Source organism: Thalassophryne amazonica, chromosome 2, assembly GCF_902500255.1.
Source record: "Thalassophryne amazonica chromosome 2, fThaAma1.1, whole genome shotgun sequence".
NCBI lineage: Eukaryota > Metazoa > Chordata > Actinopteri > Batrachoidiformes > Batrachoididae > Thalassophryne > Thalassophryne amazonica.
Window position 1 is genome coordinate 8,274,747 of NC_047104.1, and position 15,833 is coordinate 8,290,579.

General features: G+C 41.2%; 1 protein-coding gene across 1 annotated transcript in view; it reads left to right on the forward strand.

Annotated features, from left to right (window-relative positions):
- si:ch211-186j3.6 (neural-cadherin) overlaps positions 1–15,833 on the forward strand; it is a 1,133,875-nt gene that overhangs the window by 341,223 nt on the left and 776,819 nt on the right. Inside the window, 1 exon segment of the mRNA XM_034183518.1 lies at positions 9,769–9,880. Within this exon segment, the coding sequence (XP_034039409.1) occupies positions 9,769–9,880 (112 nt within the window).

A 15,833-nucleotide genomic window follows, 5' to 3' on the forward strand; every position in this document is an offset into this window, starting at 1 on the left:
AAATAAAAATAAAATAAAAATCCACTAGACAGGCTGTGGAGCAGCACAGGTAACGCACAACAACAGTGCTAAAACAAAATAAAAATCCACTAGACAGGCTGTGGAGCAGCACAGGTAACGCACAACAACAGTGCTAAAACAAAATAAAAATCCACTAGACAGGCTGTGGAGCAGCACAGGTAACGCACGACAACAGTGCTAAAACAAAATAAAAATCCACTAGACAGGCTGTGGAGCAGCACAGGTAACGCACAACAACAGTGCTAAAACAAAATAAAAATCCACTGGACAGGCTGTGGAGCAGCACAGGTAACGCACAACAACAGTGCTAAAAAATAAAATAAAAATAAAAATCCACTGGACAGGCTGTGGAGCAGCACAGGCAACGCACAACAACAGTGCTAAAACAAAATAAAAATCCACTAGACAGGCTGTGGAGCAGCACAGGTAACGCACGACAACAGCGCTAAATAAAAATCCACTGGACAGGCTGTGGAGCAGCACAGGTAACGCACGACAACAGCGCCCAAAAAAATAAAATCAAAATCAAAATCCACTGGACAGGCTGTGGAGCAGCACAGGTAACACACGACAACAGTGGTAAAAAATAAAATAAAAATCCACTGGACAGGCTGTGGAGCAGCACAGGTAACGCATGACAACAGTGCTAAAAAAAAAATAAAAATCCACTGGACAGGCTGTGGAGCAGCACAGGTAACGCACGACAACAGTGCTAAAAAAAAATAAATAAATAAATAAATAAAATAAAATAATAAAATAAAAATCCACTGGACAGGCTGCGGAGCAGCACAGGTAACACACGACAACAGTGGTAAAAAATAAAATAAAAATCCACTAGACAGGCTGTGGAGCAGCACAGGTAACACACAACAACAGTGCCAAAAAAAATAAAATCAAAATCAAAATCCACTGGACAGGCTGTGGAGCAGCACAGGCAACGCACGACAACAGTGCTAAAACAAAATAAAAATCCACTAGACAGGCTGTGGAGCAGCACAGGTAACGCACGACAACAGTGCTAAAATAAAATAAAAATCCACTAGACAGGCTGTGGAGCAGCACAGGTAACACACGACAACAGTGCTAAAAAATAAAATAAAAATAAAAATCCACTGGACAGGCTGTGGAGCAGCACAGGCAACGCACGACAACAGTGCTAAAAAATAAAATAAAAATAAAAATCCACTGGACAGGCTGTGGAGCAGCACAGGTAACGCACGACAACAGTGCTAAAACAAAATAAAAATCCACTAGACAGGCTGTGGAGCAGCACAGGTAACGCACGACAACAGCGCTAAATAAAAATCCACTGGACAGGCTGTGGAGCAGCACAGGTAACGCACGACAACAGCGCCCAAAAAAATAAAATAAAAATCAAAATCCACTGGACAGGCTGTGGAGCAGCACAGGTAACGCACGACAACAGTGCTAAAAAAAAATAAATAAATAAATAAATAAAAAAAAAAAAATAAAATAAAATAAAATAAAATAATAAAATAAAAATCCACTGGACAGGCTGCGGAGCAGCACAGGTAACACACGACAACAGTGGTAAAAAATAAAATAAAAATCCACTGTACAGGCTGTGGAGCAGCACAGGTAACACACGACAACAGTGGTAAAAAATAAAATAAAAATCCACTGAACAGGCTGTGGAGCAGCACAGGTAACACACGACAACAGTGGTAAAAAATAAAATAAAAATCCACTGTACAGGCTGTGGAGCAGCACAGGTAACACACGACAACAGTGCTAAAAAATAAAATAAAAATCCACTGGACAGGCTGTGGAGCAGCACAGGTAACACACGACAACAGTGGTAAAAAATAAAATAAAAATCCACTGGACAGGCTGTGGAGCAGCACAGGTAACACACGACAACAGTGGTAAAAAATAAAATAAAAATCCACTGAACAGGCTGTGGAGCAGCACAGGTAACACACGACAACAGTGGTAAAAATAAAATAAAAATCCACTGGACAGGCTGTGGAGCAGCACAGGTAACACACGACAACAGTGGTAAAAAATAAAATAAAAATCCACTGAACAGGCTGTGGAGCAGCACAGGTAACACACGACAACAGTGGTAAAAAATAAAATAAAAATCCACTGAACAGGCTGTAGAGCAGCACAGGTAACACACGACAACAGTGCTAAAATAAAATAAAAATCCACTGGACAGGCTGTGGAGCAGCACGACAACAGTGCTAAAAAATAAAATAAAAATAAAAACGAAAGCGTTAGCAAGCTAGTTAGCTTGCCAACGCTGATGAAGGTTAGCTGATAAAAGAGCTCCGTCGCGATGCTTCGACCGTTAGAGGTCTTCTTTAGGCGTTGGAGCACGGTGAAAAAGTAAAAAAAAAAGTAAAAAAGTCTTGAAAAAGACTGTTAATTCAAAGAACTCAAACAGCTCAGTTCAAACAGCTAACAGATACAGCACAGATATTGTCTTGACACATAAATGTTGGCTATTAGCCAACAAACCAGGAGACAGTGTAACACATTTCTGCATTAGAAATGGATCTGGTCAGGGTATATCATGGTTTGGGCGCAGAACGACATATAGAGAACTCTAGCTCCCCAGCATGGCATCATCTGGAGTTTAAGCACATTAAAAAGAATGCTGAGGGCGAAGCGTCTCCCCGTCGTGAGGATGACAATTTAGCTTGTATTATGGAGTTCATTTAGAATGAAAGGAAAACGTGTGCACATTTTATTAATTTGAGGGCTCAATTAAAGGAAAACATGCACACAAATTACCACAGCCAGGAAAACGTGTGCACAAATTATCACGGCCAGGAAAACGTGTGCATGTTTTATTAATTTGAGAGCACGTTTTATTAATTCGTGGGCTCAATTAAAGGAAAATGTGTGCACAAATTATCATGCCAGAAAAAATATCACTTTAAGTGACCTCTCCCGGGTTCCGTAGAGAACCATACAACTAAATAGAAGGAAAACATCGAGTGGAAAGATGGAAACAGCACAAAATGGCCGGACGATTCAAAGAATACCTCGAAAAGGAATACACTGACAAAGTTGGATCAATGCAGTAGCTGAAAAATGGGAAACTTGGTTTCGATGGAGAAAGAATTCTGATTGGAGCACAAGATCAGGGACTTCTAACAAATGGCTTCAAAAAAATGGCAGGGAGCTCACAAAATGATAAATGACAATTCTGTCATACAGCTGTTGAGAGTGTAAACCATCTAACATTAGCATGCCAGATCCTCTTGGCAGACAGACATTATACATCCCGACACAACAAGATCTGTCAATATCTCCACTGGAAAGTATGCAAGGAACTGGAAATGGAAGTCAAAGAAAAGGTCTGGGAGCATGAGCCAGCGCCAGTCTCATCCAATGAAAAAGTAACTGTCTTCTACAACAAAGAGATCCCAGCAGGAAGACATATCAAAGGAGGTGCAATCAAACCTGATATTGTCATCTGGAACAAGCAAGAGAAAACAGCCAAAATCATCGATGTGACAGTCCCCAATGACTGGCCTGAATCGAGCAGAAAGGAGAAAGATCATGAAATACCCAGACCTGTAAATGACCCACAAACAACATGGTCATTGAAAGACATCGATATCATCCAAGTTGTGGTGGGGGCAACAGACCTGATGAAGAAGAACCTGAAGAAATACCTTGAGGCAATCCCCGGTCACCCAAGTGCACATGAGGTGCAGTTGTCTGCAATTAATGGGACGATCACCATCTTGAAGAGAGCCCTCGGATACAATAGGGTAACTATAGAGTCTAGGATGCAACTTAGACCCCAGGTCTGGGGCCCACTGCATTCTATTAAAAAGAAATCAAAGATAAATGAAAAAACAAAGGTAAGTTTCACGACTAGAGAACTGCATTGAGACGCTATGATCAGAATAGAATCAAATGTCTTTATTGTCATTGTGCATGTGAGCACAACTAAATTAAAAGTGCAATCTCCCCTCAGGATGCATATACACATAATAAATAAACCCTAAAATGATACTAAAATTACTACAATGAAACTATGACTAAAAGCACACACAAATTCATCCTCACACAATGCAGTCCTCACACAATCACATAAAAACTTATTGTACAGTGGTGTTTAGTGCACAAATGGCTCTTGCAACAAAACTATTTTTCAGTCTGTTTGTTTTTGTTTTCAATGACCTGTACCGTCTGCTTGATGGCAGCAGTTCAAACAGATGATGTCCATGGTGGGAGGGGTCCCTGACTATGCCATTTGGCTTCCTGAGGCAGAGACAAGTGTACAGTTTCTCTAGTGAAGGCAGGGGATAGCCAGTGATCTTCTGGGCTGTGGTGACAACCCTCTAGAGATCTTTAATGTCCGCGACCGTGCAGCTGGAAAACCAAACACGCAGACAGTAAGTCAGAATGCTCTCTACGGAGCAGCGAATTGAAGGCCAACATCAGTCATTACTTTAAATGTAAAAAATATAGGTGATATTTTCAGTTTATAAAACGGAAGATGTGACATTAACTTAAATAACTTGTCTGGAATTAGTTTAGTTAAAATTTTAACTGTAAGTTGCCTGTTGATAATGTGTGATATGCCGGCAAGTCTGTATGGTGTAAAGAGAAATTGTCTTTATTATTCCTCCTTTTTCCTTGGTCACCAGGTCTCTTTTGCTGACAGAAAGCTAATCTGACACAGAAGCACTGGCTTGTTGTTGTGTCAGTAGCTGCTAGTGTACTGAAATCAATACTGAAAGTCGGTTTAGCTTTTATCTGTAACTTCCGCTAATTTTTTAAGGGTTCATAAAAGATAACTCTTCAGTTATTGGATTAACTGTTATGGAAGCTAACATTTTGGTTAGTTGTGCCCACCACTGGATATTACCTGGAAAATACAAATAACCCAGTGTAAAGAACACTTCCATGTTCTTCCAAGGCACCATGCTTTTGCCTTACAATATAAAGCGCCTTGGGGCAACTGTTTGTTGTGATTTGGCGCTATATAAATAAAATTGATTTGATTTTGATTTGATGCTCACAGAAGGTAATTGAGAACCATTTCAGCTATTTTCAGTCCATAGGAATCAGACATCATTGATTTCTCTAATCAGTGTCGCCATGTTTTTCTGACATTTTGGTGTTACAAAAGCTCATGTGACATGATGCCAAACTCTGCATGGAGCAGCAAGAAAACATGCTGCATTGATGCTGAAAACCTGTGTGGATCTACATTTTTTGACTTGATCAGTAATTGATAATAGAATTGATAAAGAATTGATTGAACCGATAATCAGAATTAACAATATAATTGATACTGATTAAAATCTCATCAATTCCCATTCTGAGCCACACCTCACCTGAACCAGATTATTTCCAGTGAGTGAGATTCTAATACAGACAATCAACTGTTTAAGTATACACATGGACTAGCGCAACGCTAGACTTGATTCTCTGGATCTGATTCTCCCGACCTAATTCTCTTGACTTGATTCTCCACACAAGTCTCCCAGCTTGATTCTCGACCTGATTCTCCTGTCTTAATTTTCCAGACATTATTCTCCAGATCTGATTTTCCTGACCTGATTCTCCTGACTTGATTCTCTTGATTTTATTCTCCAGACCTGATTCTCCTGATTTTATTCTCCAGACCTGATTCTCCTGACTTGATTCTCCAGATGTGATTTTCCTGACTTATTCTCCAGATCTGATTTTCCTGACTTGATTGTCCAGACCTGATTCTCCGGACATGATTCTCCTGAATTGATTCTCTGGACCTGATTCTCCTAACTTAATTTTCCAGGCATTATACTCCTCACTCGATACTCTCAACCTGATTCTTTTCACTTGATTCTCTTGACATTATTCTCCTGACTTGATTATCTCAACCTGATTCTCTTGATCTGAAATCTCCCGACTTTATTCTCCAGATCTGATTCTCCTGACTTTATTCTGCAGATCTGATTCTCCAGACATGAGTCTCCTGACTTTATTCTGCAGATCTGATTCTCCTGACTTATTCTCGAGATCTGATTTTCCCTCCCTGATTCTCTGGACCTGCTTTTCCTGACTTGAATGTCCAGACATGATTCTCCTGAATCGATTCTTCTGACATTATTCTCCTGACTTGATTCTCTCGACCTGGATATGTTTCTCTTGACCTGATTTCTCTTGACCAGACTTGATTTTCCAGGACTTGATTCTCTGGAACCAATTCTCCCAACTTGATTCTTTGTAATGGTTTTCATAAGAAAAAAAAAACACGGCATCATCATGTAAACTCTGAAATAATTGCATGCTTTGATGTGTACAGGAACTTTTGTCTGATGCTTCATGATAGCTTGGATCACATAAAGAATTTTAGAACAGATTGTGTGAAATGTGGACTCCATAATGCCAGGACCACCTCAGCTGGCTCCTTTCAATGTGAAGAAGCTGCAGCTCTAATCAAAGTCCATCCCAGGTAGCTGAGCTTCTCTGCCTGTCCTTAAGTGTAATCCTGCAAACTGGATGGGGTCATGTGTAATAATGTGTGAGCCCAGATATCCAACAGAGAAATCTCATTTCCGCCGCTTGTATCTGCGACCTCACTCTTTCTGTCATTATCAAAAGTTCACAAACATGGGTGGGGATAGGAGCGTAAAACACAACTCTGGCCTTCTGGTTCAGGTCTTTGTTCACCACAGTGGTCCAATACAGTGTCCATAAAACAGCAAACACCACCCCAATCAGTCGATCCATCATCCACGCGGGGGTTAGTATAATTTTACCAAAATGCAACTAAAAATTTAAAATATAAAGAGTAAGGGTGTGCCACAGAAATTAAATAATTGTTGAAGTAATCTGGATTATTTGCATGGCCAAAGCTTTTTTTTTTTCTTTTATGTCTATTCTTCTTTTCAGAAATCTGTCTCCTCTCCATCAAATGGAGGCGGAGTGTTTGTGTGAACCAGAGTCACTGAGCATGACTTTAATTTGCAGGTAGTTTCCAGGTTTCTCCCTCCAGGAGTGATAGCTTGTCTGCACCATTAGTTACCTAACCAGGCTGAGACTCGCCTGCAGCTGCCCTCCACCGCCACGTGGGGCTGTGGGCATGCGGGTGTGCACATGTCTGCATACGTGCAAGCTCATCTTGCTGTACTATGGTTGACTTCCTCCCTCTAATCCTTCGGTCTTTCCCCTCTGCCGTTCTCTCACACATACTGTACCTTGACGCGTCTTTCTGAGGCCTTTGCCATTTCCTGTTACTGTGCCGCATAGTGTGCACGCTGCAGCCCGGGGACGTGCTCGGCAAGGCAAACGTGGATATTGGCAGACTGACGACACACAAATCACCTTGGGGAGTCGACATGGTCAGATTTTATTTTGCTGTCCTCCGGTGGGACGCTGATCTTTGCTGAAGGATTAACTGATATTACAGAATTTCATTTTCCCAACCAGGATTTAATACTCAGTGTTTACACACTGATGTCATCTGTAGAGGATGTGTGTTGAGTCTATAGAGAAAAAAAAGAGAAGAAATGCAGCTCTGGGGGTCAGAGATTCTCTCCTTCCAGCCCGTGTGTCTATTTATTCCTCCCGAGTGGTGCAGCAGGCATCAGAATCTGCTATAAGTTGCTGTGTTTGCCTTGATGTCCCTAATGAAGTGGACATAATCCACTCTGCTGCACTCTTATTTGCTCCTTTGCAGCTTCTGTAAAACTGCGTAAGACTGCTTTCTTTAGTGACTTGCTGAAAGGACGACAGAGCTGACTCCACTTTAATGTGCAGGGCGAAATAAACCCAGTGGGATAAAGTGTCCAGGGATAAGTTTGAAGGTGTTTCCAACGAGGTTTGCTTTATATTTTGGATATACAGTAGGTTAAATTTGGATTGTTCAAAGCCAAAGAAATACAAGATTGAAAAGCCAGTCAGAGAAGAAAACATTCACTGTTCCAAAGCAGACATGTTGTCTGTATATATCACTGAACTGAATCACACCAAGCTCACATTATGAAGATACACACAAAAATTAGTGCTGCTGAGGACTGTCGAGGACTCAACTGCTGATATCGCTGCAGGAGAACAAAGGTCCATGTCTTTAGGGTCCTGCTGCTTCCTGTCTTACTGTATGCTTGTGAGGATTTTAAGGAAACCAGTGACCTAAGGTGACAACTGCATGTTATAAATATATACACACATGAGGCCTTCTTGGAAGATCCTTGGGTACAGTCGGACTTTATCTTAAATGAACATTTAAGATTGAGGAGCGTTACTTGCATTGTGAAGGAGGATCAAGTCTGACATTTTGAGTGGTGCATTTCTCTGCTTGTGATCCTGCACCCTGCTGCCTCAGTGTTGAGGACCCCAGCGGAGTGGACAAGGTCATGGACATGTCCACATTTCACCCAGCAGCAGGAGGTAGATGGTTACAGTCTGAAGACATGGAAACAAATCAGCTTTCTGCCTGCGTGGTTGCCATCCACGACCCAAGACCTGAATTGACATTACACATCACTGGAGATGGAGTAAAAAAAAAGATGAGAATTTGAAGAGAGATCTTAAACAAGAGCAATCAGAGATTACTGACGTCCGCCAATCCGTATCCGTATCACCTCCAAAATTCAGTCTTTCGTGCCCTGATATGTATCAGTGGTGAAAGCTTTCACCGAATTAAATATTCCTTCTATTGAAAGAATGAAAAAACATTCATTATTTATTTTATATAACAGCTAAATAGATCCTTGTCATTTGATATTTTAATAATTTATAAACAACGGGAAAAAAAAGCACTTACACTTTTGTGTGCATCACTGCTGCTTTGACATCAAGCAGTCCAACACAAATTTTAAATAGAGTCCAAAATTGTCTTGGAAAAACAGATGGTTCAAAAATAATTCTGATAATGTAGTCTATGATGCCGTGCACTGACTTTGCATACTTCAAAAAATAAATAAAATAAAATAGACTTCGTGTACTTCCTCAGTCCACATCAGAAATTAGTCCAGCTTCAATCCTAACAGCTCGCCGTGCCTCCAGACGGCTTACAGCGTAGCAAATTTTTTTTTGTGTGTGTGTGTGTGTGTGTGTGTGTGTGTGTGTGTGTGTGTGTGTGTGTGTGTGTTAGAAGAATGAGCACCGTCAGTTCGCTCCTTCAAATCCTCATCTGTCAGCAAAACAAACTCCACCATGTTTAGCTAAACACCACCACCACTAGAGGGCGGTGGTCACAGTGTACAATGGTACAAAATGTATGGAACCAAATTTGCACAGTAAATGCAACACAACACAAATAGGGATGAATAATCCGTGTGACATACCAAGCACCAATCAAATATAAAGACTGATGATATGCTGTGGCGCCCCCTAATGGGAGCAGTTGAAAGAAGAAGAAACGTATGTCCTTACCAGCCCAGTCTCATTTTTTTTTCATGCTTCTACGACGAAATGAGTCAGATTTTCATGACTGAGCTTTTTTAACTCACTATTCCTAACCCTACTCCCACCCCCAACCCTAACCATAACCACCCCGACCACCCCGCTTCACTTTCAATTTCATGCAGCCATCACAGAACGACTGAGAATGAATTTGTGCTGCCATGACGAAAATGTTGTCACAATATCACAACCCATTAGATTAATTCGTGCTGCTGAAGCACGACTTGCCGTGATCCCAGATTGGTCCTTACATGTGATGTTTTCTCTGACTCCCCCCACCCAACACTTTAATTTTTTTTTTGCAGTTTCCTTTTTCCTTTGCTCCTTAAATTGACACCTTGTCCTTCTCCTTGTGTCTCATAGGTGCGAGTTGTTATTGTTGATGAAAACGACTGCGTTCCAGAGTTCCTACAGTCAATTTACAGCAAGGATGGCGTCCCAGAAACTGTGACGACAGCAACGTCTCTCCTGCAAGGTGAGACATCTGGCCAGCCTCAGCATGTCTCTTATTTTGATTTTCATTCTGCTATGATCAAGGTTTTTGACTCTTTTATGACGCAAACATAAGCAGTCACAAGTGTTTTATTTATTTTTACTAGCAGAAGCCGCTAAGTTATAACTTAGAATTCTTGTTATCATCTGCACTTGGGTCTACACCGTTAATAGTATTATCTAAGAATCTATCTAAGATCATCCCTTCCCCATATTTTTGATATGGATGTGGTGAGCTGGTCAGCTGCTGTTCTCTGCACCAGCTCTGATCACTTTAAAGCATCATCTTGCTGTCACGGTAGCGAAGCAACAAAGAAGAGCAGCGCACCTGCAAAGAGTTTTAGAAACACCAATGCTTTGCTTTTCTTTCAAAGTCTATGCGTCATCTGGCTGTGTTAGCATGACGCTGACAGCAGCTAAAGTTTTACCTGCCTCCAACAGGAAGATAATGAGTTGGTTAAGGACTGGTAGTCTGCCTGGATGGTTGCTGTCCAGGATCCAATATGTGGCTTCTGCACACGCCCCAAGACCTGACCTGACCTGACGGAGAACAAATATCACACAGTCCATTTTGTGACGCAGGCAGCTGTGGCAGATACATTTAAGGGAGGACTCTTTGTACATAATATATTTCCATCCATGCAGCTAGTGGTTCAAATGGCACAATATGAGGGAAGCCACCCATGTAACAGTTCACTTGTGAGTGACATAATTTCAGTTGTACTGGCACATTTGTCATCAAACACATGATGCTAAGAAGCCTATTGTTTTGTGGGTCAAATGGTCAAAGTTTAGGTTACTAGGGCGTACTGTGTAAAAACAGAAATGTTGTGAGTGTAATAACTTCTTTACTAATCACCTAAATGTCACCAAACTTGGTACGTGTGCTAGGCATGGTGGCCTCAAGACACTGGCTGATTTTGGGGTCAAATCTTTGAGCTGTACTTGGTAAACGCCTTGTGCAAAAAAAAGCATCACTTGTCGGTGGTAAGCTTAACAATGTTTGATCAGCGTGCTGTGGCTTTAGTGCAGACGGTACACTTATTAACGTAAGACAGCTTTAGTTGTCATCAAAGGATTTTACCTATATCAATCAATTTCAATCAATCAATTTTTTTTTTATATAGCGCCAAATCACAACAAACAGTTGCCCCAAGGCGCTTTATATTGTAAGGCAAGGCCATACAATAATTATGTAAAACCCCAACGGTCAAAACGACCCCCTGTGAGCAAGCACTTGGCTACAGTGGGAAGGAAAAACTCCCTTTTAACAGGAAGAAACCTCCAGCAGAACCAGGCTCAGGGAGGGGCAGTCTTCTGCTGGGACTGGTTGGGGCTGAGGGAGAGAACCAGGAAAAAGACATGCTGTGGAGGGGAGCAGAGATCGATCACTAATGATTAAATGCAGAGTGGTGCATACAGAGCAAAAGAGAAATAGTGCATCATGGGAACCCCCCAGCAGTCTACGTCTATAGCAGCATAACTAAGGGATGGTTCAGGGTCACCTGATCCAGCCCTAACTATAAGCTTTAGCAAAAAGGAAAGTTTTAAGCCTAATCTTAAAAGTAGAGAGGGTGTCTGTCTCCCTGATCTGAATTGGGAGCTGGTTCCACAGGAGAGGAGCCTGAAAGCTGAAGGCTCTGCCTCCCATTCTACTCTTACAAACCCTAGGAACTACAAGTAAGCCTGCAGTCTGAGAGCGAAGCGCTCTATTGAGGTGATATGGTACTACGAGGTCCCTAAGATAAGATGGGACCTGATTATTCAAAACCTTATAAGTAAGAAGAAGAATTTTAAATTCTATTCTAGAATTAACAGGAAGCCAATGAAGAGAGGCCAATATGGGTGAGATATGCTCTCTCCTTCTAGTCCCCGTTAGTACTCTAGCTGCAGCATTTTGAATTAACTGAAGGCTTTTTAGGGAACTTTTAGGACAACCTGATAATAATGAATTACAATAGTCCAGCCTAGAGGAAATAAATGCATGAATTAGTTTTTCAGCATCACTCTGAGACAAGACCTTTCTAATTTTAGAGATATTGCGTAAATGCAAAAAAGCAGTCCTACATATTTGATTAATATGCGCTTTGAATGACATATCCTGATCAAAAATGACTCCAAGATTTCTCACAGTATTACTAGAGGTCAGGGTAATGCCATCCAGAGTAAGGATCTGATTAAACACCATTTTTCTAAGATTTGTGGGGCCAACTACAATAACTTCAGTTTTATCTGAGTTTAAAAGCAGGAAATTAGAGGTCATCCATGTCTTTATGTCTGTAAGACAATCCTGCAGTTTAGCTAATTGGTGTGTGTCCTCTGGCTTCATGGATAGATAAAGCTGGGTATCATCTGCATAACAATGAAAATTTAAACAATACCGTCTAATAATACTGCCTAAGGGAAGCATGTATAAAGTGAATAAAATTGGTCCTAGCACAGAACCTTGTGGAACTCCATAATTAACTTTAGTCTGTGAAGAAGATTCCCCATTTACATGAACAAATTGTAATCTATTAGACAAATATGATTCAAACCACCGCAGCGCAGTGCCTTTAATACCTATAGCATGTTCTAATCTCTGTAAGAAAATTTTATGGTCAACAGTATCAAAAGCAGCACTGAGGTCTAACAGAACAAGCACAGAGATGAGTCCACTGTCCGAGGCCATAAGAAGATCATTTGTAAACTTCACTAATGCTGTTTCTGTACTATGATGAATTCTAAAACCTGACTGAAACTCTTCAAATAGACCATTCCTCTGCAGATGATCAGTTAGCTGTTTTACAACTACCCTTTCAAGAATTTTTGACAGAAAAGGAAGGTTGGAGATTGGCCTATAATTAGCTAAGATAGCTGGGTCAAGTGATGGCTTTTTAAGTAATGGTTTAATTACTGCCACCTTAAAAGCCTGTGGTACATAGCCAACTAACAAAGATAGATTGATCATATTTAAGATCGAATCATTAAATAATGGTAGGGCTTCCTTGAGCAGCCTGGTAGGAATGGGGTCTAATAAACATGTTGATGGTTTGGATGAAGTAACTAATGAAAATAACTCAGACAGAACAATCGGAGAGAAAGAGTCTAACCAAATACCGGCATCACTGAAAGCAGCCAAAGATAACGATACATCTTTGGGATGGTTATGAGTAATTTTTTCTCTAATAGTTCAAATTTTGTTAGCAAAGAAAGTCATGAAGTCATTACTAGTTAAAGTTAATGGAATACTCAGCTCAATAGAGCTCTGACTCTTTGTCAGCCTGGCTACAGCGCTGAAAAGAAACCTGGGGTTGTTCTTATTTTCTTCAATTAGTGATGAGTAGAAAGATGTCCTAGCTTTACGGAGGGCTTTTTTATAGAGCAACAGACTCTTTTTCCAGGCTAAGTGAAGATCTTCTAAATTAGTGAGACGCCATTTCCTCTCCAACTTACGGGTTATCTGCTTTAAGCTACGAGTTTGTGAGTTATACCACGGAGTCAGGCACTTCTGATTTAAAGCTCTCTTTTTCAGAGGAGCTACAGCATCCAAAGTTGTCTTCAATGAGGATGTAAAACTATTGACGAGATACTCTATCTCACTTACAGAGTTTAGGTAGCTACTCTGCACTGTGTTGTTATATGGCATTAGAGAACATAAAGAAGGAATCATATCCTTAAACCTAGTTACAGCGCTTTCTGAAAGACTTCTAGTGTAATGAAACTTATTCCCTACTGCTGGGTAGTCCATCAGAGTAAATGTAAATGTTATTAAGAAATGATCAGACAGAAGGGAGTTTTCAGGGAATACTGTTAAGTCTTCTATTTCCATACCATAAGTCAGAACAAGATCTAAGATATGATTAAAGTGGTGGGTGGACTCATTTACATTTTGAGCAAAGCCAATTGAGTCTAATAATAGATTAAATGCAGTGTTGAGGCTGTCATTCTCAGCATCTGTGTGGATGTTAAAATCGCCCACTATAATTATCTTATCTGAGCTAAGCACTAAGTCAGACAAAAGGTCTGAAAATTCACAGAGAAACTCACAGTAACGACCAGGTGGACGATAGATAATAACAAATAAAACTGGTTTTTGGGACTTCCAATTTGGATGGACAAGACTAAGAGTCAAGCTTTCAAATGAATTAAAGCTCTGTCTGGGTTTTTGATTAATTAATAAGCTGGAATGGAAGATTGCTGCTAATCCTCCGCCTCGGCCCGTGCTACGAGCATTCTGGCAGTTAGTGTGACTCGGGGGTGTTGACTCATTTAAACTAACATATTCATCCTGCTGTAACCAGGTTTCTGTAATGCAGAATAAATCAATATGTTGATCAATTATTATATCTTTTACTAACGGGGACTTAGAAGAGAGAGACCTAATGTTTAATAGACCACATTTAACTGTTTTAGTCTGTGGTGCAGTTGAAGGTGCTATATTATTTTTTCTTTTTGAATTTTTATGCTTAAATATATTTTTGCTGGTTGTTGGTGGTCTGGGAGCAGGCACCGTCTCTACAGGGATGGGGTAATGAGGGGATGGCAGGGGGAGAGAAGCTGCAGAGAGGTGTGTAAGACTACAACTCTGCTTCCTGGTCCCAACCCTGGATAGTCACGGTTTGGAGGATTTAAGAAAATTGGCCAGATTTCTAGAAATGAGAGCTGCTCCATCCAAAGTGGGATGGATGCCGTCTCTCCTAACAAGACCAGGTTTTCCCCAGAAGCTTTGCCAATTATCTATGAAGCCCACCTCATTTTTTGGACACCACTCAGACAGCCAGCAATTCAAGGAGAACATGCGGCTAAACATGTCACTCCCGGTCTGATTGGGGAGGGGCCCAGAGAAAACTACATTGTTTTTGCAAAGTTACACACCGATTCAATGTTAATTTTAGTGACCTCCGATTGGCGTAACCGGGTGTCATTACTGCCGACGTGAATTACAATCTTACCAAATTTACGCTTAGCCTTAGCCAGCAGTTTCAAATTTCCTTCAATGTCGCCTGCTCTGGCCCCCGGAAGACAACTGACTATGGTTGCTGGTGTCGCTAAATTCACATTTCTCAAAACAGAGTCGCCAATAACCAGAGTTTGATCCTCGGCGGGTGTGTCGTCGAGTGGGGAAAAACGGTTAGAAATGTGAACGGGTTGGCGGTGTACACGGGGCTTCTGTTTAGAACTACGCTTCCTCCTCACAGTCACCCAGTCGGCCTGCTTTCCCGGCTGCTCGGGATCTGCCAGGGGGGAACTAACGGCAGCTAAGCTACCTTGGTCCGCACCGACTACAGGGGCCTGGCTAGCTGTAGAATTTTCCACGGTGCGGAGCCGAGTCTCCAATTCGCCCAGCCTGGCCTCCAAAGCTACGAATAAGCTACACTTATTACAAGTACCATTACTGCTAAAGGAGGCCGAGGAATAACTAAACATTTCACACCCAGAGCAGAAAAGTGCGGGAGAGACAGGAGAAGCCGCCATGCTAAACCGGCTAAGAGCTAGTAGCTGTGCTAAGCTAGCGGATTCCTAAAAACACGCAAAGTGAATAATGTGTAAATAATTTAGAGGTGATTCAGCAGAAGGAGTGCTTTAGTTAAGGCACGTGAAGATTACACTGTGAAACAAATCGTAATCTAGATAACTATATCAATCTAACTGTGCAGATTAAACAGCTAACAGATACAGAAAAACACCGCTGTGCTCCGGAACAGGAAGTGATACAATACCGCAGTGAGAGCCAACCACCAGTAGAGGCAAGCAAGAGCCTATGTAGATTCCCTGTAATAAAATGAGATGGAAACTTTTCACATTCATGTATTTTTATTAGCCAGGAAATGTGGTCATTACCTGTGAGTCCTGGTACAGTTTTCTTTTGAGCGTTCTAATGAATAATTTATGGGAGGGTATCTATAAGCTTTGCTTCTGCCTTCACCCTTTCGGCCATACGGGTTCATTGCACG